This window comes from Gambusia affinis, linkage group LG22, assembly GCF_019740435.1.
Source record: "Gambusia affinis linkage group LG22, SWU_Gaff_1.0, whole genome shotgun sequence".
Classification (NCBI taxonomy): Eukaryota; Metazoa; Chordata; class Actinopteri; order Cyprinodontiformes; family Poeciliidae; genus Gambusia; species Gambusia affinis.
The window spans coordinates 7870150-7894153 of NC_057889.1; the positions used below are offsets into that span (position 1 = coordinate 7870150).

A 24004-nucleotide genomic window follows, 5' to 3' on the forward strand; every position below is an offset into this window, starting at 1 on the left:
CAGAGACTGAAAACTGTTTTGAATTTAATAAAACTTGAATACTGAAATGCGCATCAATGAAATATAAACCAGCCAAAGAACAGTTTTTTGATTATTTTGTACATATAAACATCTGTTCATAAATGGAACAAAAACATGCTGAATAAAGTCTTACACTGTATAAGACACACACAGGCATGAATAACCTCACAGATTGAAAAGATTTCAAATCATGAGGTCCATATGATAAAGAACATATGTCAATCAAAATTAAACTTTTTATATAAAAAAAGAAACAACACATCTAGTAAAAAATCTTTAGTAAAAGGAATAAGAAAGCCTTTGAAAAAGTTTTTAAACAAATCAAATTAGCACTTTAAGTGGCAGCTTGTGCATCTCTTGAGATTATCACAATTGAATACACTGGCAGATTTACCAAAATGCTAATTCATTTCTCAGATGATGGGATATTTTCAAGCAGCAGATTTCTGTGTCAGTGATACCAGTGTGTCAGCAAATTGCAAAATTACTGCCAGAAACAAGTAATCAGTTATTTTAAAAAAAGTATGTTTGGCTGACATCTGTGCAAACAGATAAAAATAAAAAAACAAGATAAAAAATTGTAGCACATTTGTGGCTCAAACAGATCATTCCTGAGGCCTTTTTGCAAAATATGTGGAGATTTTCTTGATTTTTGGTGACTGAAGAATCTGGAAAACAAAATTAAACAGGATAAGTGGAACAAATAATAAACACATAAAACATAAAAAAAATATCTGTCCGACATATTATAAAGATAAAAAAACTTAAACAAAGATAGAAAACAATTTGTAAATTAAATCACTCCTAAAAGTTGTGTAAATAACAGGGCAGATTTTTGTAGAGATGCACCAATCCGTTTTTTTCCAACTGATAAGGTTTAGGTAATCATCAACTTTTTTACTTATCAAAAAAGTTGATAAAGTACCAACTTTTTTTTCCAAAGACTGTAGCACAAAAAAGAGACTTAAAAATACACTCAGTAGCAGTTTCTGATCTAAATAAAAGAATTGTACATGCATTTGAAATTTTGAAACAAAAGCTCCAAAATTACAAGAATTTTTTTTCTCTGGCTTATGAGAATGAAAAGCCAAAATTAAATGTCTCAAAAAATTTGAATACTACACAACATAAATAAAAACAGGATATTTTCAAAAGAAATGTTAGACTTCAGATAGGTATATGCATTTTTATGTGTTTAATACTTGATTGCGGGTACTTTTGCATGAATCAATGCATCAATGTGATTAGGCTGTGACCCCATAAATTTCCAATATTTATCCTTTTCACAATATTTTCATTATATGTGACACATTTGTAAGCCATAGTCATCAATATTACAAGAAATAATGGCTTGAAATATTTCACTTCAAGTGTAATGAATTAATATAATATGAGTTTCACTTCCCAAAATGAGTTACAAAAAATACTAATCTTTTCAGATATACTTGTACCCATTAACCTTGTTAACAGAACAATGGATTAAATAGTTAAGGGAAATCCTAAAGGAAGAACGGCTACATTGTTACCATCTATTGGTGCATCTCTCACTTTTACAGCTGAATGAGACTTCCTCTCATGGTTTACTTCAACAAAGCCACCAAACTTTAACAAACCATGACAGGAAGCTAAGAAAAAAGAAAAAAAGCTGAAGGCAGAACAAGAGTGTGAGTTTACGTCCAGACCTGGGATCTCTATACTTACTGTTGAGGTTGGTGTCTTCCCCTCTTGTTTCCTATGTGCACTAGGACCACCTTGACTTTTTTTCATTTTTTGACCCATTTCTGACAACCAGTTTCCTGCTCTAGGAGACCAGTTCTCCTTCCCAGCCTGCCTGGAGGTAACAGGTTCACTGTCCTCTGCGTGAAAGTCTCTCTCTACTGCACTCTCCTGAACGAGGCAGCGTACATCAGACAGGACGTGGCTTCTTTTAGATGCAGGGTTGAGTTCTGAAACACACTCGCATTGTGCTGCGTCCACGCAGCTGCAAGGTGAACTTTCACCCGTTTCCAATCTGCGTTTGGCCCGTCGCTGTATGGGAGAGGCGCCACTCGCTGGGCTCAGAGGACACGGCCTCAGCACTTGGTGTGGTGGAGTAGTGGCGTTGACCTGACTCTGAGATCCATGGATCGGGGATAACCACTGCTGGATAGAAGCGGTTCTCTGCTGAGCAGGAAGTGGGACAAAGCTGTTCGGTGACGTGGTGCTGGAAGGTAGTGGAAGGGCGGCTCTGTTAGGGGCACAGGCAGCGAGCTGCGGCGAGGAGAGGCCACCGAGGCTTGGTGTCTTCTGGGTATTCACAGGGGATGTTGCAGCTCTGGCTGAAGGAACTGAACAAGGGAAAAAAGTTCTGTTTATATCAGTCAGTAGGATCAGCAACAGTTATTTATAATGGAGAGTTTATATAAGCACTGCAAAAATACAAAACCTTACCAAGTACTTTGTCTAGTTTCTAGTGTAAACGTCTTAGTACATTTTGAAAGAAAACTAACTTACAAGTAACTCTTCAGCAAGATACAAGAGGTTCTTTTAAGTCACAATGCCTCAATATTGATTAAAAAGTACTAGTTCCACTGGCAGATTATTTCACTTATAGGGTTGCAACTAATGATTATTTTTGTAGTCGATTATTCTGTCAATTGTTTTGATAATTAATCAGATTTTTAAAATGACACACCCTTCCAATTTTTTATGTAACCACTAGAGCCTTTTTATACAATCTTAGAGAGACAATAAAAGATGCAAATACATGATTCCATTCCTTTTTCAAAGCAGAAAATAAACATTGTATTGCCTAAAATACAAAAACAATGTACACTTGATTGTAAAGAAGGATATATTTTTTGTTATATGGTTTTGGCTTAATTACTGCGCTACATATGTGATTCTTTCAGCAAATGGTCTGTTTTAAAGCTTACGATTAATCGATTACTAAATTAGTTGATGATTATTTAAGGAGTGTATCTATCATGATAAGATTCTGTTCATCATTTCATTCCAGCGGATTTGTTTTTTCTAAAATCAATATTAAGGACTTATTGACTTAATAGAAGCTCATCTGTTTTGCTGAAACTTTACTTGTAAATTAGTTTTGCCTAATTTCAAGTATTCAAAGATATTTGCACTAGAAACTGGACAAAAAATACTTGGTATGAATTTGTGATTTTGCATTGAAGGCTTAGGGAGGGTTTCCACATTGTGATTCTGCCTCCACCATGTTTAACTATGAAACTGGAGTAAAAGATCTCATAAAGGCAATTTCTTACACTGCATTTTATTAAGAGCTAACATACATGGATACTTGATTTGTCAAAAGATGCATGGAAACCATCTACTTCATAAATATACTCTAATTTGTGTTGGCTTATTACATAAAATCCCAATAAAGCACATAAACATTAGCAGTTTAATGAGAGTAAAAATCTTCTCGTTTTTCCCTTGGTTGTTGCTCTGTACGAGTTAATGAAAGTTAGACTGATCAATAATAACAAAATAAAAAAAAACTAGTGAAGAGTACTAACTTGTGGGAGATTTGGGACGTGCCCAGCCTACGAGGTTGGCTTCACCCACTGATGACTGTGCTCCATCCGTTTCCCGACGAAGCCTCCAGACCCGTATGGTGTGGTCGTCGGAGCAGGAAGCAATCTGCCGACAGAGCAGCGGGGTGTAAAAATAGATCGAAAAGAAGCAAACGAAAAACACTAAAAGGAAGACAGTTCAAATTCGCTGACTCACTTTAGTGAAATCTGTCGGACACCACACGACAGAGGTCACTTCCTCACTGTGTCCCTGGAGCATCATGGGAGGATGTTGAGGATCGGAGATCTGGAGTATTAAATGAAGTTAAAAAAAAACATTATTGCTAGGAGACATTAGAACGGATAATAAAGTATAACTATATCTAGGTAACGTAATTAGAGACTGCACCTTCCAAATATAGGTGCGATTGTCACTGGATCCACTGGCCAAGAACTGGTCATCAGGGCTGATCGTGGACTTGACATAGAATGAGGAGTTCTGGTGTCCACTGAAAACGGCCACTGTGGGGGAAGACAGATGTAATTTAAAAGATCACCACACAGCTCTTTAATGTAGTCAATTATAGGGTTGAAACAATTAATCAGATTAATCGATTATTTAAATAATTGCCAATGAATTTAGTAATTGATTAATTAGCTGGAATATACTGACTAAATAAAAAGTCATCTAATGAAAGATCAACATTCTCAGAGCAATAATTAAGCCATAACTGAAAAAAATTCATACATTTTGCCTTTAACATAAAAAAAAAATCTTTCTGTGATGATGTTCTGCCCAGAACTCCTCGAGTTTTAGCTTCACCCGATTCAAAATCTGTAAAAAAAAACTAAATCTCCTAAAAAGCAGCTTCTGCTTTTGAATTATGAACCTGTCAATGCAGAAATTAGCCAATTAATCTATCAATAATCAAATGCACACTAAAGGAATGCAATGTCATTTTAGTTTAGGCAGTAAAATGTTAACTTTCTTATTTAAATAAAGGAATCAAATATTTTTTCATTTGGATTTTTTTATGTTTAAAAAAAGTAGTTAAATAAAAATATCTGAAGGTAACGTTATCCTCTGCAAACATTCCAACATTAAACATGTGTTTAATCACATGGGACTTCATGTCTGCTTTGAAAAGAAATGGGTGGTGACAGTATCATGCTGAGGGGCTGATTCTCTTCAGCAAGTGGAGGGACGCTTGGTCAAAGTTGATGAAGATGTAGATGGAGTTAAATACAAGCAAATTCTAGAAGAAAACAAGTAAAAGGCGACAAAAAACTTGAGAATGGCCTGAAAGTTAACCTTATGTAACTCAGCAATCCTGCAGTTGAAGGGTCGTAACACAAGGATGAATCCAAATGCATGGCACACTTTTCAGATCCTTAATAAAACCATTAGAAAATGGTGTATCCCATTTCGTTCCAGTTCAGTTATTTGACTCTCTTTGTTGCCCTGCATACCACACATATGCTTCTGGGAAACCACGAGGGGTGTGACTACTTTCAACAATCACTAAAATTACAACTAAAGACCTTCATCTTTCACATGAAGCTATTTATTCCCCATCAGAGGTCAGCTGCAGAGCTCTAGCCCCATCTAGTGATGCATTGGGTGTATCTGGAAAACATCTCAACTTACCTGGAGTGGTCTTTATTCCACAGACACTGTACATGTAAATGTTGTCATCTGTGCAGTTACACATGATGTTGGACCTGGTAGAGTCCAGAACAAGTCCAGAGTAGCCTGCAACATATCAAACAAATAATTCAGATCATTTAGTGACGTGTGGCACCTTTCAGGTGTGCATACGTCACAGGACTGACCCAGTCTCATCCGAGTGGAAGAACCAGCATATGGATAGCTCTGCATAGGCACAGGGTCACGATGGTAAGCTGTGTAGTTCTTCCTCAAATCCCACATCTTTATAACACTATAAAATAAAAAATAAAATGTGACCCTCCAGGATCTGCAGTGTGCTTTTACAGTTTACACAGATTATGAGAAGTGCTTTTTTTTTTTTTTTTTACCCATCAACAGCACCCGAGGAGATGAGTGTGTGTTGATCCCGAAATAACACCACTGTAACACTTTGCTTGGTATCCTGCACAACAACAACAAAAAAGAAACAATAATATAAGCCACCACAGTTCAAGAATGATACAAATTCACCCATTGGCACAAGTAGTTAATACAGACGGACACTTTAATGTGTTTTTTTTACCAACAAATTAAAATTTTCTAGAAATGGAAAGTGGTGGATATGACGCAAAATATTTTCTTTAATTATTCACTATTTAGGAAATTTAGAAAACTGTATGCCTCTCTCCTGCAAGACGCATGTGTACAAGACCTCTCTTTTTCTGATGTATCCATATGATTTAAAGATCCCATCTCTTCATCAATCAGAGCACTTTGTTAGCTTTTCACAAATATTCCATCTTTAGTTCATTTCAAATAAAACAACCAAAAATGTACAGTAAATTTACTTTTGCATTATTAATAATAAGAGAAAACACAAAATTTTTGTGTTTCTAACTTTTTGTTTTTGGTCCCCAATGATAATTCTGATCAAAAAATACAAATTTTTCACTCTCTTAGAGAAGCACAGGAACTCACCACACTCGGAGCCATGCCACGCATGCTGCTCCTTTTCTTCTTCACTTTAGACGAGGGATTTGTCTCAGATTTGTTATGAGCGCCACTGATCTGTTTCACCTGCTTGTAAAAACCATCTGTAGGGCAGAACATCAGATGTGAAAATGGAGTGTTACTAAGATTTTTCTTTATGCTTTTGCTTAAGAGACCAATGAAGCAGCAAGATTGCAATAAACCCTTCAAAGTTACTGATAACGCACCTTTTTGGCTGCACCTGATATCCCAGACCATAATATTTCCATCTCTGCCCCCAGTGCAGAAAACAGCTGTTTGAAAAAAAACATCAGTAACATAAATGAACTAGATGTCTGATGACAACAAGAGCCAATCCACGTCATGACCGTTTTCCCTGTTATTAACACATTTAACCACTTCCATAAAAGGAAAAAAAAAAACTAAAATGAATCTTGTAGTTACAAATCTAAGAGGAAACTGAAATTTTAATGAGAAATTCAATAACAATTCAGCATACCTTTCTCCCCTGGTGCAAATGCAACTGACTTGAGGCTGCAGAGGTGGCCTTTAAAGCCTCCCAGCAGTTCCCCAGACTTCACATCCCACAGTCTGGCCATCTGGTCCCCTGCAGCAGTCACCTAAAGATGCCAGAAGTGATCAAAGTACAGTCAGCACTTGTGGAAATCTTGCTAAGAAATTAGGGAGGAGCTTCCACCTACCAGCTGAGGTTCCCTCGGCACCCACGCAATGTCAAAGACGGCGTTCTCGTGAGCCAGCCATTCTGTAAAAGTTCACACCAAGTCAATTAATGAGCTCTCCCAATTCAGGGATGCCCAAATTACGACGACCATATGTGCCCACAACTATCATTTTAAAAAAAGAAAGACACAAGTTTGCTCTGCCAGCACAGGTGATTGATGCACCTGGAGACTTTTTTTATTTTTAATCAATGCAAAATCATTAGAAACAAATTAAAATCTTCTTACAATAGAAAGCATTCATCTTTTATTAAGCAGCTTTTTTGCATTCTCTTTAATTTAATAGTAAACAGGAACATAACTATTCAGTAACTTTACTCAAAAGCAAACTTTGATGCATACAAATCTCCCAAATCTGCTTTTAACCAATTAACCATGACTAAATACACTAAGTATCACTCAAATTCTTTCCTTATTGTTGAAATTTTACTTTTTTTTTTCAAACAAGCCCCCCAAAAATGTGCAAATTGGATGCCTTATTTTTTATGAGACAAACATGCAAAATTCCTTTCATTTTTGAGTATGCAATGATTTACACAACTCATTCTTATAGAACTATTTAATTTGTTTTTGTATGCTTAGTTTATTGTTGAGCAGGTAAAAAAAAAGGTAGCAATATCATTTTCTTAAAAATTATACTTTGTTTGGTTCTTAAGTAATTTTGACCCATGTGACAAAGAGTTTGGACACCAACGTCTTAATTATTGCTAGCACAGCTCTTAAAAGTACCTTTAAGAAGAGGGTTTTCACGACTTTCTGTGTTATAGATCCTAACAATGCCTTCTTCGTTAGCTGCTGCGAGGATGTTGGGCATGTTTCCGGCTACGAATCAACAAGAATCACAGGTTACATGGATGGCCACTCTTCCTGAACCTTTGTCCATTTAATTTTCAGTCCATATTGCATTCAAAGAAGATTACCAGTGGAGAAAGCCAGCCCAAATGGCGGCACTGTGTCTCCTGTGTTGCCGTAGGAGATGTGCTCGTCATGCCGGATGCACTGGTAGCCTTCCAGCAGCGAGCCCAAAGGGATCTTAGAACACGGATCTGCCGGGAAGGCTGCAGGAATTCATGTAAGGTCAGAAGAAGGAAGAGGAAGTTGTTATTTTGTCACAAGAAACATAAACCTTTCAGACCATTTGAAGTTTTCCACATTTTGTCACATTACAATCGCAAACCTTATTACAGCTTTTTGTAATTTATGATTTGAACGTGATTGACCAAAGAAGAGGAGAATTGTGAACTGAGTCCCCTTCACAAGTAGAAAACAAACCAAAAATGTGGAAAAAAAATAGTGGTCAGTTGAGAACACAAGTTAAGTTTTTAGCTTCTATGCAAAATATTAGATATCACTCATCATAAAATCATAGTGGGGGCACTATCATGCTGTGGGACAACATAAACATACACCACGAGTTACAGTGGACTGACATGCATCAAATCTTATGAGAGTTAGAAAGGCCCAGTCAAAGTCCAACTGAGAATCTGTGACAAGACATAAAATGTTAATGTCAAAGGCTAACAGTTACATTTTCATTCCGCTTTGAGGCCCATCATATAAAAAAAGTGCTAGAATGCAGTAGGTTATATTTTTTTTTCCAAAGCAATTTTAGTACATACTTATGCCTTTTCCATGCATAGACTACATGTAATTTATGGATAGACGACGAACAAATGAGTAAAACTTTCTGGTTTGCAGTAAAACTGTAGCGCAAACTAGTACGCATAAAACGAAAGAACTGTGGAAATATTACAACAGATAAAAAAGCCATTGCAGAGACGCAGGAAAGCAAAATGAAATACAAAAATATCAGTACAAAGGTTATTTTAAAATGTGACATAAATGTACCTGTTTTACTGTGATCCATATCATAGCTTCATTAGCGATTATATAGCCTATGGGTAAAACCCATGCTTAGCATAGCATATTGATACGCCTCCCCTCAGATAGAACATATTGTGTCTCACCGTTCTGCCTCCGTCTCCCCACTCCTCTGTCAACAATAGAGCGGAAAAACATCCCCATGCTCCAGCGGCAGGCGAGCTGTTACACACGCCAAAAACTTTGTCCGATCGTTAGCTGGTGGTCTCTTTCCCCTTCTTGTCGCTACCTGGTATGATTTTTTTCCCGCGAACAGAACGTTCGACTAAAAGAACCGAATTCCGCGCGAAACGCCGCTTTGTGCGCTGCTATTGGTGAGTCAGACAGCGATTCCGCTTCCGTTTAGTGCTTCCAACAACTGCTGCCCCCTTCAATATAAGTGGACACACTCTATAAACGGCCTAGATGCAACCAAATCCTGCTCTAAATTTGGAGATGGATACTTTTTGAAAGATTCGCACGTTATATGCCCGCAAATAAAGTTATAGTAGCATGCTGAATGTCTCATACCTCAGCTTTTGTTATGGAGCCGATGACAACGAGATGTATGTAGTGAGAAAATTGTCAGTTTAATAGAATTTGGTATTCTCCTTGAATATGCTACTAATAGGTTATATTAAAATTCTATAATATATTTATCGTGGAGGATGGATTGTGCCAAAATTGGCAATGAAAATAGAAATAAGTTAAATGGCTTGATAAGGTAATTAATGTAACAAATTTTGCATTCTAAAAGTAAGACCTTATTTGATTACATAAATTAACATCTATTCATCATTCTCTGCATTATTAATTTAACATAATCACTATTATTTAATTTTTCATTGCATTTCCAATACTGTTGGAAGTATTGGATTGTCTAAACCAGGGGTCTCAAACTCCAGTCCTCGAGGGCCACAGTCCTGCAACTTTTAGATGTGCCTCTGCTGCACCACACCTGAATAGAATAATTAAGGCTCTGGAGAACTGGTTTACACAAGGTGGAGGTAATTAAGCCATTTCATTCCAGCGTTTTGTACCTGTGGCACATCTAAAAACTGCAGGACTGCGGCCTCGAGGCCTGGAGTTTGAGACCCCTGGTCTAAACCAACCAACACAAATTAGAGCATAATTGTGAAATATAAGGATATTAATAAATACATGTTTTTAGTGTACACATTTTTGCACTTTTGCACATTTAGAGAGTGAAGTTTTTACCACGTCTGTACTAAATGATAATTCCTCTGTGTGATTGTCTGAACCCAGCTTCACATGTAGAAAAACCTCTCTAAAGGCTAAATAACATTTAGATTTTTATGTATCACATTGCAGTCTAAAAATGATAAAATGGAAAGTACAATATATATTTCTGAAATGAAAGTAAAACATGTTTTCAAAAAATAATGCAGCGTAGATGACCAGAAACATGGATCTTTAGAAAGCAATGCATAAGCTTAGTTTCGAAATTTTATTTCGAAAAGGCCAATTTCAAACAGGATGTGATGTCATAGGTGCCGTTGACGTCCTGAACAGTAAAATGCTAACGGTATCTGTTTATTATAACCCCATTTATTTAAAAGTTTAATTTAAAAAGCAGAAATGTCGCTTTCAATGGCTCGGTCATTCTTATCTGAAGCTTGTTATGGGGAGCAGGAGCTGGACGCTAACTCTGCTCTCATGGAGCTCGATAAAGGTGTGTTAGCTAGCTATGCTAACAATGTAGCATAGCGTCTCATTGATTGTGTTCTGGTTCTGTTTTGTGTTTGATTCGTGTGTTATTCATATTATACAAGCTCCAGAGGGGATCAGTGCTTTGCCTTAACCGAAAAACGTGTGTATAATTTCAGGGTTGCGGTCGGGGAAGCTCGGAGAGCAGTGTGAAGCTGTGGTGTTGTTTCCCAAACTCTTCCAAAAGTACCCCTTCCCCATCCTGATCAACTCCGCCTTCCTAAAACTAGCAGACATTTTTAGGCTCGGGTATGACAATTTTAATATAAAAAATTTATATTAATTACTTACTATTTAATTACTGTTAAATTTAGTAAATGAAATAGTAATTAATAAGAGGACGAAACACCTTTTAAATAAATGTTCGACCTGATTTTTACCTACTAATAAATGTAATTGTTTGGTACATCAGAGCATGTTGTTTATGTTTCTCGGATGTATTAAAAGACGTTAAAGTTTATATGTTGGAATGTTGCATTAGATGAAAAAAATAGGTGAGAATAATTTTACTGTCAACAAGTTCATTCATACAAGCTGCTGTCTCTCTTTCCAGCAACAACTTTCTGCGATTGTGTGTACTGAAAGTGACACAGCAGAGTGAAAAGCATTTGGAGAAGATTCTCAATGTGGATGAATTTGTTAAGAGGGTGTTTTCAGTCATACATAGCAACGACCCCGTGGCCAGAGCCATCACTCTGAGGTAAGCTGGATGACGCAGAATAAATACTTTTGAACGACATGTAGGTTTGAAAGAGCCCATCCATTGTTTTATTTCTTCAGGATGCTTGGCAGTTTGGCCTCCATCATCCCAGAGAGAAAAAACGCCCACCACAGTATCCGACAAAGCTTGGACTCTCATGACAACGTGGAAGTGGAGGCTGCTATCTTTGCTGCTGCAAGTTTCTCTGCACAGTCAAAGTAAGAAAAATTCTTGTTAGAACTCCGCTGTATTATCTAAAATAATATGTACTTGCTTTCTGGTTTCAATTTTGAACTTTAATGTTTTTAATTTTTAGAGACTTTGCTGCTGGGATTTGTAACAAAGTGAGCGAAATGATTCAAGGTAGAATATGATTCTTAATCCAACCCTATAAATTCTTTACTAAGAAACATATTGATGTTTAATTTTGTCTTTTATTTGTCTCTTCTGAGGAAGAAGTAAATATCTTGAATAATTGATAAAGTTGTTTTTTTGTCATTTTTGTAAAATCAGGATTGTTTTTTCACCAACGCGCTCCTTGAATTTGATTTCAGGTGGATGTTATGAGGGGATCCTAGAATAATTTTTTTTTTTTTATTAAAAGAATAAAGTCGTAATACTACAAGAATACATAGTAACACAAGAACGAAGTGATAATAATAGGAGAATAAAGTATCAATTTTATGAGAACCCAACTCAAAAAATAACAAACCAGGAATGTTGAGCATTTTGTGAAGTTATATTTTGTTATAATTTTTAGATAAGAGAAAATACTTATTTTTTTATTACTTTAGCATCAAATTATTATTAATAGAAGGTCTTTGGGTTTATTTCAAAGAAAGAACCACACAAACTGAGCTGGTCACATTAGTTTTAAGACATTCTCTGGTAAAATTGCATCTTTAATGTGCTAATATTTTGGCTATATTCTTGCAATTAAACAAAAAAAATCTCACAGCCTGGCCCTCACAATTCATTGAAGGAATGATTGAGGGGGGAAAAAACATTTTTGTAAATATTTTCTGTCATTTGTCATTTCTGTTTCAGAAAAAAAACGCGGGAAAAAAAATCACTTAAAATCCAACCTGGTAGAAAAAAATCTGAGAATTTATTTTTAACTCATATCGACCAGGGCTAATTTTGAGTCACCACCATAGCACATAAATGAAATCAAGATACAGGCTTTGATGAGGCAAAAACTTCCCTTTTTACATTTTTGAAAATTGTTTTTTAATAATTTTTCACCTGTGTGTATAAGACACAAACTATCACAGGGTGAGCTAATGTTTTCCCCATCAGTGTATTATTTGGTGTTCAGGATGGCTGTTTACTGTCTAAATTACATTTTTTCCCCATTTCGAACCCGACTACGGCGGCAGGTTTGGACACGCCTGTGGATCTGAAGCTGAAGTTGATCCCCATGCTGCAGCACATGCATCACGACGCCAGCCTGGCGTCCAGCAGCAGAGACCTCCTGCAGCACCTGGTGAACTCCTACCCCTCCACCCCTATGGTCATTGTCTCGCTGCACACCTTCACGCAGCTGGCTGCCTTCTCGCTTATTGATATCCCCAAGCAGGTATGTCCACAGAGAAAGCGCAGGTACAGTGATACATTGTGTTTGATAGAAGTTCTGTGAAATAATAAAGTTTGCTGTGCTTTTTATCTCTTCAGTTGCAGCTTCTCCTTCAGTACCTGAGAGACGATCCGAGGAAAGCTGTTAAGAGACTTGCGATAAATGACTTAAAGCTGCTGGCTAAAAAAGCTCCACATCTTTGGATCAGAGAAAACACTCAAGTAAAAACACTGCCAGTCACTCTGCATACTTTTTATTGTTTTCAAATTTAAAATGTACCAATTTTAATCCTTCCAGACTCTGTGTGAGTGTGCTTTGACCATCCCTTACAACAGTTTGAAGCTGGGAATGTTGGCTGTCCTCTCAGCCCTCTCTGGGACAATAGCCATCAAGCAATACTTTAGCACTGCAGCAGGTAAGTAAATAAACTGTTATTAAACTAAGACATATTTCTAAAAAGTGAAAAACTGGAACCTCTTAGGTTTCTGAATAGAAACCTAAAGAAGTATCAATTGTGGTTGCTCTTAAAAGAATGTTAAAACTTCACTTCATAAAGTTCACGGTGACTGGTTCCAATCTCTGTACTGTTTCTAATTCCTGTTCGGGAATCTCTTTGCCATCTTTATTCCTGTACTAACTGGTTCCACTTAATGACCAGCGGCACCTTCTACTGGCCAAACAACACTAAAATTTTAATCTATTAAATCGTTAATCAACAAGTAATTGTAAGTTGATTAATTCTTTGCATCCCTAAAATACACCTTTAAATATATGTGTGTACCGGTAGATGCAAAAATTTAATGGTGTAACACTTTCTCCTCAGCTGGCTCATCCATCCCTCCTCGACTCACTGACCTGGTTAAACTGGCGCAAGAATGTTGTTACCACAGCAACCTGTCAGTGGCAGCTCATGGGGTCGTGGTGCTTTCCAGCATTGCCATTTCCTGTCCGGAAAAAGGTTGGTTTCTCTGGACAATGGCCTATTTGAGGTTCTTCCTCCAGCACAGATTCCCCTGAGTGGTTTTATGAGAGAGTTTCTTTCATTGTGGGTTTTCGTGGGTTTTTCTTCTTCAGATATCGTACAGCTGGAGCAGGACACCGTGTTGGGAGTGGAGTCTCTTCTGATGTTGTGTAGTCAGGACAGCAGCCCCAGTGGACAGGCCACTCTCAAAGTAAGACAGCAATGTAAACACAACAAAAAATAAAGAGGTTATATATGCTGTAGCACTCAAAACTGTTAACTTCATTCCCTGACATTTTTTTAACCTTATGAATAAATGAAGCCTTTTAAAAAAATTTTTTTTAACGGTTTTATATTTGAATTTTGAAAATGTGTGATAATAGGAAACAAACTTCAACAAATGATGCCGGTCAATGAAATTAATTTTTTTAGTTTCTGGAACTGAGCAGTTTCAAAAACCTTCTGAATGTAATGTCACAAATCAGCTCTGCCCCTCAGTTAGCAACCTCTGCGAAGCCCACTCTGTTACCTAGCAACAGAAGCTGAGCTCCAGCACGTTTGGTCATCTGGTTTTACTGCTGTACAATAACTATTGGAAAAGACAAATGTTTTGGTGTTGGTTTAAACCACTTGCTGCATTCTTGTTGTTTGTGCAGGAGGCTTCACTTCTGCTTTTCAAACATGTAGATTGTATAATTGCTAATTTGTTTCCATCCATTTTGTTGAGCATAAACGTAATGTTGGGGGAACGTGGCCAGCAGTAGTTTATTTGTATTTTACCTCTTCAAGGAAATATAATAGATCACCTTGAAGTTTACTTTGTGTTGTCAGACAAGTTCTATTTAAGTAGGTTCTAGGTTTGGAGCCTACCAGAGATTTTTGCCCTCTTAAACAGCTGTTTTGTTTGCACCACAGACGGCGCTCACTTCGCTTGTTAAGCTGCTGAAAAATCGGCCTCACCTCAGCCAACCGGCTGTGGAGTTCTTGCTTGGCCAGCTCCACTTATCCTGCGACTCATCCCGCGTCCTCATGTGCCACGCCCTGGCGGCCATCGCCACCCATCTGCCCGTGCTGGGAGACGGCATGCTGGGAGATCTGGTTGATCTCTACCAGGTGGCCGGTCACTCTTCCACCGGTGAGCAGCAGGAGCTTCTGGTGAGAAACGCCGCACACATCAGCGTCCTCTCCTGCTGCTTAGAGTTGCATTTAATGGACTTTGATCGCTGTAGGTTTCCTTGGCGACTGTGATTTTTGTCGCCAGCCAATCGTCTCTGTCTTCTGAAGTGAAGACGGTCATCAAGCAGCAGCTGGAAAACGTTGCAAATGGCTGGACGGTGTATCGCATCGCACGGCAAGCCTCCCGCATGGTAAGTGACTTTAATTATGAAGATGACATCACAATGAAATAAGAGAATAAACGGCTTGCTGTTGATCTGCAGGGTTGTCATGAGTTCTCTAGCGAGCTTTACCAGTGTCTCCGGACCCGTGTGGCGTCGGAGCATTTCTACTTCTGGCTGAACAGCCTGAAGGAGTTCTCCCAGGCAGAGCAGTGCTTGAGTCACGTGGAGGAGGGCGACTACAGTGGTGCCATGAGTGCCATCGCAGAGGCCCTGCGCTCCTACCAAAAGGGCATCGCCTCCCTCACGGTGAGCTGGGGGAAAGAAAAAGTCACTGAAACCTAATTTAGACCGTAACGAGACCTCCGTTGTATTACTGTTTTTATAAGATGTGATTAATCTCTCTGCCTGCAGGCCGCCAGCACTCCGTTGAGCCCGCTCACGTTCCAGTGTGAGTTCATTAAGCTGCGCATTGACACTCTGCAGGCACTGTCGCAGCTCATTTGCACCTGCAACAGCCTGAAAACCAGCCCTCCGCCGGCCATCGCCACGACGATCGCTCTCACGTCAGGAAATGACGTCCAGCGCTGTGGCCGCATCTCAATGCAGGTAAACACTTAGCAGCTTAGGTTTTATTAATGCTTAGAAGAATTTGAAAGATTCGATAAGTCACATGGCACCTTGAAGTTTGTGGTTGTTAAGTGATGAAATGTGAAACAAGGTCAGGGAGTTTGAATACTTTTGCAAGGCGTGGTATAAATATTTATAAATGCGTGTGTCTGCTTGCTGGACCAAACTATGGTAGCAGAATCCCAGTCATTATAGTCCAGTCAAACTTGGTATCATCTCTCTTCAGTTATGATTCCAGGGTCTATTTTTTATACCACACCAGTCACTGAAATGAAGGATTTGTGCATCAGAGTGGAATAAATCTGATGTGTTTAATTGTGCTGTTACACTTTTCTTCCAGATGAAGGTCTGCATGGATGAGTTCAGAAGTCTTGCTGCCCGCTATGCTGATCTGCACCAGTCTTTATTTGATGCAGATTATCCCACCCTTCGCAACGTGGAGCTGTATCCTTAACCATCCATCAGTCCTGTCAGACTACAACTCCATGACTCCACTGCTGTCATGTTTTTGTCCTTAACTGTTTGTTCAGACAACAGCAGAGCTGCTTGCTGGTCTCACATGTAATCGAAGCTTTGATACTGGACCCACAGGCAGCCAGGTTGGAGTTGCTGACGTAGCTGTTACTCTTCCATAAAACCTGAGAAAAATGATACAATTTATGTTTTCAAATCATTTTGGTCTGGAACATCAAAAGCAGTCATCATGTGAATCATTTTCATATCAGTTTTGTGCTATTAATGTTTAAATATTTTACTTTAGTGTGAAATGACAACTTTGTAGCTAATTTGAAGTTCGTTTAGAATTTATAAAACCTTTACAGGGGCAAATGTAGGGCTGGAAATAATGATTATTCAGACAATTAATCAGTTAATTGGATTTTTTAAAAATTCCACATTCTGCAGATTTTGTATTTAACCACTTAATCCTAGCCAAATGTATACATACATGTGCACCATTCAAACTTTAATAAACATTCTTAAGCAACTCGCAGTGAAACTACATGCTCATCCGTGTAATTCATATTAATTTGAACATCATTTTGACTGATAAATTACTCATACTCATAAATTTCCAGATTGTTCGATGTAGAGACGTTTCCTGGATATTAATCACCAGATCATTGTCGGGATCAGTTTCCTGTTGGAACGCCCAGTCCTACCCTGTATTATTAGTGTATCTGCAGATTTGAGCTGAAGTTGAGGGATTTGCAGGTCGTCATTTGCCTTCATTATTCCATCCACTTTGTGTAACGGAGCTTGTGCTGCTGGCAGCACAAAAGCCCTACACCATGATGCTCAGGGGTCTGTGATGCTGTTGGCTTTCAAAGCCTGTTGTTGACTCTGCCAAATATTTACTTTGGTGGCACAAAGCTACATCTTTTTCTCCAGTTTTGATTGCGCTTCAAAGTGTTTGTTTTGGTATAGAATGTTCTTATGAATTAGAGAAGACCAACAAATAAAATATCTAGCTTTTACACCTTCTGTTTTTTTTAATCCGTTGTTGAAGTTGTACCTGTTGAAGTTGTAGTAAAAGCATAAGTTGTAAAACTGTAGGTCCAAGCAACAGCAGCTTTTAGTGGCTGACCGTATAAAAACCAATATGTGGCTCACATTTTTAACATTCCCACGCTGTCGGTGTGATTTAGTTTTCAGGAGCACGGCACATCGGGGTCTGTTCAGACCGAGAGCGAATATGAGCGACGGATGATGTCTGTGTTTAACCATGTGCTCGTAGAGGTAGAGGGACTCTCCAAGAAACACCCTCCTGTTTCCCACCTGGTGAGACTACATCTATGATCACAGAGTTTCAAAGAAATTTGCAGTTTTATTGCAAGATTCAAGACATTTACCCGACTTAAATATGCTTGTGATTTGCTGTAGTGCATTTGGGGGTTTATAAAAAGAAAAATCTTCCAAAAATACTTTGGCAAGTGGATTTGTATATAGTCTTTTAAAAATAGCTTAAAGGACTAAAAAAAAAGAGTGAATTGTGTTTGTTTTCCAGCATACCAACTGCCTCTGTGATGCTGTCATAGCCTTGCTGAAGGTGCCGCTGTCTTTCCAAAGATATTTCTTCCAAAAGCTCCAGTCGACCAGCATCAAGGTAATTGCTTTGCAGTCACAAGTACTGAAACCAAGCCAACAACACAATGACTTGGGGTTTGTTTGCAAATAAAGATTCCACATGATTCAAATTTTTGCATAAAGAAAAAAAAAAACTTGCTTTGAATAATAAATGAGGATTAATAATACTTGTGCATATAAATATATATATATGAAGCATATAGAGGTAATCATTGTATAATATTTAATGTGTTAAATTTAGGAAGATGATGGTTCTGTCACAGCAAAACAGAAGTCCTTTAAAACACTCTGGACTTATTCCTGATTACCGTATTTTTCAGACTATGATTTTATTTTATTTTTATCAGTTTGGCTTTTTCTGCGACTTAAAGTCCAGAGCGATATGTTTTTTTTTTTTTATTCTCTTCATGACTCGTTGACTTATGCAACATAGTTAATAAAATACTGTAGTTAATTTGTTTCAAAGCCTTCCAAAGGTTGGGGTACATTATGCAGCTATTATCCAATTGCCATAAATATGGGGCTAGAATTTGTTTAATTTAACTTAAACGAGTTAAATTTCTATCTTGGTTTTAGCTAAGGATTGTAGTTTTGTTTTGTAAGAGCATTGATTTTCAAGAAACAGTGCCTTCCACTGTGAAGCTTAAACCTTTCTGTTTGTCAGAAAACAATGTAAGAAAGCAACAGTTTTTCTTGTCTTCATTGCTTAAAAATGGTTTATTTCTTATGTTTTGCATTTTCCAGCTTGCTCTCTCTCCATCACCACGAACTCCAAGTGAGCCAATCCCGGTTCAGAACAGTCAGCAGCTGACTCTGAAGGTGGAGGGAGTGGTACAACATGGTTCCACACCAGGACTCTTCAGGAAGATCCAGTCCGTTTGTCTCAATGTCACATCAGTTCTACAGAGCAAGACAGGGCCTGACTACAAAGTATGATATTTTTTCCCCCTGCCTAACCATTCTACTTTCTACAATTAATTATGCTATCATTTAACAGGTTTAACTGTTTTGACTAGTTCTTTTATCATCACCCTGATTCTTTTTATTTCAGATACCACTTGACAGTAAAACAAATGAGATCGAGCAGCGAGTAGAGCCTCACAACGACTACTTCAGCACCCAGTTCCTCCTAAACTTCTCCATCCTGGGCACCCACGTGGTCACTGTGGAGGCGTCTGTGGTGGACGAGAGCGGCATTGAGTGGAAGACGGGGCCGAAGACGATGGTATCCGTCAAGTCCATGGAGGATCCCTACTCCCAGCAGCTCCGCCACCAGTTGCAGCAGAGTGGAACGCAGCCTGCCCCACAGAGGAGCTCATACATTCGTTTTTAGTCAATTGCTTTGTTTTTCTGGGGTTTTATTGTGGTTTTTTTTTTTTTTTTTTTTACAATTTGAGCTTGTTCACTTTTTTATCTTGTAGAAAATAAATGGTTTTTTTTGTTTGTTTGTTTGTTTTTTAACTCCAGTGATTATAAGACTTTTATCTGAATTATTTGAGCATGTACAAATCTTTACCACATTATGTAATACTGGGCAAAACCACCAGGTGGCACAATATGAACATTACAGAATATTTCCAGTTGGCGAGGGCACGTGAAATACATTTTAGAGAGTGACGTTTATGCCATATATATATATATATATATAAACACACACTGCATTAACGTAATTGATATAATTAACTTATATTAACACTTTGAGTCGGAGTTTTTAAGGGATTGACAAATTTCAGTTCAGAATCGGAAGATCCAATTTATCTTTATTTTCTTATTTATTTATGTATGGCTATACATATGAAGTCAAGCCATCAATTTTTGACAGCAGGGAGTCTGCGCAGTCAAAGACTAGCGTCAAACAAGCATCAACATGAAGTCGCCCTGAATAAAAAGTTGACTTCCGGTCAGATTTTTCACAATTAAAGTACAATTTTAGGTCGTAGTTGAACAGTGAAAAGTCGTTTTACTAAATAGTATTTACAGTTTAGATTTAACAGAAACCTTGATAAACCTCTGATAGTTGTTGAAATAATTTACAAACATGCTTATAATTCCAGAAAGTGTTTTAAATAATTTTCTCCTCAGTGTTGTAATGTTCTGATAGTACATACATTTTTTTAATGATAAAATTATTTATTTATTTCTTCCTAAGTTCTTTTAGATTGCATAAAAAATGACAAACTATTTCTTAATTTAGGGAAGAGTGTTTTATATGGAAGCTATTTTATGATTATTAGAAGCTGTTATTAAAATTTCACTTTTGACTTACAATAAATCTCAGGACAAAAATTAAATGAAAATTTGAACACTATTATGGGTATGTGAAGAAATGTTTTTCTATTTTGTAAAAAAACCCAAATTTGACCCATTTTTAATAACAAAAACATATAAATCAATTATAAAGCAAAAACAAATCATTCATATATACTTTTACTTAGATGTATTGTTTTTAAAGCATGCTTGATTTTTAAAAGTATCATTTTGGTCTCTTTTCTGTCGGTTCAATCACTGAGGCTTTATCTTAAGTCTAGCTGTACTGAACGTTTTTCTTTGTTAACAGGGGAATAATGCTGTCGACTGATGCCCCATGCTTCCTTAAGATCAAAGGAAGCATGGGCTTATTTCCTGTTATTTCATGTTGTACAGAATCTTAGTGTGCTGAATTTAACTGTAGTGATATAAATATGATTAACCCAAGTTAATTTGGATTCAGTTGGGTTGCACAATAAACTTTTTTCACATTATTACCATTAACATTAATGTCTACTTAAAATTGTACTGATCAACAGAGAACAGCAGTAAATGAACTTCAGTAACTGATTGATTGAATCTGTATGTGTTGCTGCATTTTTACACACAGTTGTTTTCTTGAAGAACAAAAAATATCGTTTTGATTCCATTTGAACTTTTTCCTCATGTTACATTATCTACAGAATCACCAATGCGCTCCTTGGTCCTCTTATTTTGAAAGTGGACTTCAGCCATTACCGGTTGTGTACCGTTCTTACTTTGTGTACTTTGCCGCGGTGTGATTCGGGATCTGGAGAAAGATAACGGGTCCCCTCCAGCCTAGAAAAGAAAAAAAAAATCGCTGCTCCCCCTGTTAGATGTGCACATGTACAGCTTGCGTTGCGATTATCTAAGGAGCAGCTTTGAGCCCAGGCCCGCCTCAGCAGCCTCTCCCCTCGGACTGTTTGCTGGGAGCTCAGGAGCTAGCTGAGCCGAGTTGATGGTGATGGTGATGATGATGCATCTGAGGATTTATCCCGGTATCTCTCCCTGAGATGGAGCCAGCGACGTTCAACTGGAGCTGCTAACAGCGCCCGAGAAGACCCAGGATGGCTAAATGGGGGGAGGAGTAGCTCCATCGGACAGGGGTTTCTTTGACATTTTCACCTTTTTAAACCTCAATCCAGATCAGATTTAACAGACGTAACATGCCGACTAGCAGAGATAGCCATTGTTTAGCTTAGCTTCACAGTAAATCTCGCTTCGGCCGTCCTTGGATGCTTCAGTGACATTAATTGGGTGAGTAACATGAGCTAGCAGACTTTTACTACTAAACTACAGGGTGGGACTACACTTTGGATGAGCCGCTGCGCTTTGAATCAGCGTCAAACTTAACGTTTGCTTTCACCTCCTAAAACAGCTCACCAATAAAGGCCCCAGAGCTCAATCTGTTATTTTTTCCACATTAACGCTGAAGCTCACAGGTGGTCATTTCCGACGCGTTTAACCGCATCTTTTCCCTTTATGCTAACTCATACTGTTGCTAGCTAGCATGTTATGAAGTAATGGACTTCGTCCCCCTTCCCCGCTGAATGGTCCTTTTAAGGTCCTGGCTTAGCCTGTTACACCGTTTTGGGTTGGGAGCTCGTTGGTATCAAGGCACGAATGACAACCAACCATCTTTATTAATAAATCCCTTTTGAATAATAATCAGAGCATAGCGTCCTCTACGCGTGTGTTGCATATAAATGCCTCGGAAAAGCCTGATCCTCAACCGGTTAACGGAGTAAAAAAAAAAAAGAAAAGAAAAAAAGCATTTCTGTCAGAGATTCTCAGCTGTCTGAAACGTTCCAGGTAAATGTTTGTGCTTATTTTATAGCCTGCTCGTTCAGTACTGGTTATACACATATGTAGAGTTGTGTTCAGATAACGCAAAAAATGTAATCCTTTTACCAGTTTCAATGTATTCTGTTATGTTATTGTTGCTACTATTGATGATACATTATGGAGGGAAAAAGATATCCTAACGCCTACATCACAGTGGGAGGAATTTTATTGCACGTTTTGCATGAATGGCCTGTTTAAGTTAATTCTAAGCCTCATTTTATGGCTGGACTTTGACTAGGCCAACCCAGAACCTTAATTTTGTGGGGGGGTTTGGACCCAGTCTCGGAGTGGAATGGATTTTAGATCATATCTATATGTTCTTACTTTTCTGAAATACTTCTTTAGTTTTAGGGAATGTGCTCCTTCCAAAAAGCCAACATTCATCTAGTTAGTGCTCAGAATGTTTTCCCCAATTTTTTGAGGTGCTGGGGCAAATATGCCTAGGGCCTTCATGTTCTTTTTAATAAGTTGTGGTTTTTGCCCCAGATCTGTTCAATATATCTAATTTTTTCTCAGTCTGTTTCTCTTTGTTGAATTCTGCCTTCAGTGCTTCAGATGTTCTTCTTTTTGTGAGCTCCTGAACGAGTAGTTGATATTCTCTTGGGTGTAATTTTGGTTGGCTTGCCACTCCATGTTCTTGTTATTTGTAGAAGATGCTCTCACTGTGATTCACTGGAGTCCCCTCACCTTAGAAACCACTTTGTAACCCTTTTCAGGCTGCAACACGTCAGTCATTTCTTTCTCATCTGTTTTTAGATTTCTTCAGTTTGGGCCATGATGTGTTGGCTTATTGAATATTTTTGCCTGCTTCATATTGTCATGTTCTGTTGTCCAACCCAAATGGAGCTGATTTAAAAAAAGTCATTCAGTATTTAGGTTTTGCTTCCCACATGTGGAAAGTCGTACATTTACAATACTTTATAATTAGGGATGCACAATATATCGGCATCAACATCAGTGTTGACTGATGTTAGTCATTTTTTAACCTATTGGTATCAGTCCAATGAGTAAAATGGGGTCGATATGGTATGAACAACTGATGTTTATTTCCATTTTGTTGCCGTTTGTGTTTGTATTTCATTAGGGGAGAGAGTTGGCCATGTGGCATTTGTTTAGTCATGTGACAGTGAAGTAACATAGGACTGTTGGGGTGATCATTTGAAGCAGAGAAGTAATGTAGGTGGTTTGATCGAAAGTGTAGGGAGATGTACACATCACTAAATATCGGTTATCAATATCACCCTAAATGTTGCAATGAAACATTACATTTTGGGGGAAAAAGAAACATTTTTGTTAAAATAAATTGCACATTGCAATGATAAAAAACATGAAAAAACAAGAAAAAGATAAATCATCAGAAATACATGACCTGACGATATTTTGGTACCATTTGTACCACAGTACAATTGTGGTACACAGTTAAAGTTGCCACAGTCAAAGTTATCCAAAATAAAATACAAACATGAGCAAAAAAATGTCTGAGGACGTGGATCCACCAAAACGATAGCTCTGACATCTTTTCTCAAATGTTTTATGACAAACTCCACATCTGTACACGGTAAGGTTTTTGAAAACAACAATCTGGACAGACATTTTAAAATTGCATCAAAAGAGGACTTGGATGGGATTTCCTTGTCAAAACCAGAGCTGCATGAAATCAGGAAAACATAATTACGGTACAATATTATTGCTAAACATTGCGATTACAAAATATCTTAAGTTTTCCACCAGTTTCTGCGAATTTCAGCGTCATAGCCACTAAAGGTATGTTTACATCAAGCATCGACGTGGATATTCTGGGAGGTTTATTCAGTATACCAATAAAACAATATTTGTTTGCATGGTTTCAATTCATGGGACTGACGTCCTACCAAATATTATAATCTGGTGCATTTACAAACACATTGACATGGCAATGATGATTGCAGTTTCAGATATTGTGCAGCCTTCAATAAAAAATGGATAAGTAAAATAACTTTGAAACTTTGCAAACGTTATGTGTGTTAGAAATTAAAGCAGCTTCAGTATTTGAAACGCTCCAGTCCTGGGATAATTACCGTTTTATTTTTTAATAGATGCTACCATAAAACTTTCAACAAA

The 24004-nt window shown here is 37.8% G+C and overlaps 3 protein-coding genes across 4 annotated transcripts in view; 2 read left to right on the plus strand and 1 right to left on the minus strand.

The window, feature by feature from the left end:
- Nucleotides 1–11: 11 nt before the first annotated feature.
- Nucleotides 12–9165, minus strand: dtl (denticleless E3 ubiquitin protein ligase homolog (Drosophila)). Its single transcript, XM_044107275.1, has 15 exons — nt 8882–9165; nt 7835–7972; nt 7644–7736; nt 6876–6937; nt 6674–6794; nt 6402–6467; nt 6163–6278; nt 5574–5647; nt 5370–5476; nt 5185–5289; nt 3946–4058; nt 3754–3843; nt 3540–3663; nt 1723–2348; nt 12–689 (listed from the first exon to the last, which is right to left on the minus strand). The coding sequence occupies exons 1-15, from the start codon at nt 8937–8939 to the stop codon at nt 627–629; spliced, it is 1956 nt and encodes a 651-aa protein (XP_043963210.1). The 5' UTR covers nt 8940–9165; the 3' UTR covers nt 12–626.
- A 1090-nt stretch (nt 9166–10255) lies between these two features.
- On the plus strand, nt 10256–19281 carry ints7 (integrator complex subunit 7). Its single transcript, XM_044107274.1, has 20 exons — nt 10256–10467; nt 10622–10751; nt 11056–11202; nt 11283–11420; nt 11519–11565; nt 12582–12781; nt 12877–12999; nt 13076–13193; nt 13602–13736; nt 13853–13950; nt 14655–14894; nt 14969–15106; nt 15179–15385; nt 15491–15685; nt 16047–16150; nt 16237–16305; nt 17353–17485; nt 17712–17810; nt 18536–18721; nt 18843–19281. The coding sequence occupies exons 1-20, from the start codon at nt 10374–10376 to the stop codon at nt 19122–19124; spliced, it is 2883 nt and encodes a 960-aa protein (XP_043963209.1). The 5' UTR covers nt 10256–10373; the 3' UTR covers nt 19125–19281.
- A 1501-nt stretch (nt 19282–20782) lies between these two features.
- lpgat1 (lysophosphatidylglycerol acyltransferase 1) overlaps nt 20783–24004 on the plus strand; it is a 52001-nt gene continuing 48779 nt past the window's right edge. The window contains exon 1 of one of the 2 annotated variants that reach the window (XM_044107277.1): nt 20783–21316. The gene's annotated coding sequence lies outside the window, so the exon portion shown is untranslated. Of the gene's footprint in view, nt 21317–21351; nt 21872–24004 lie in introns of those variants that run through there. The other variant, XM_044107278.1, reaches the window with a different exon arrangement.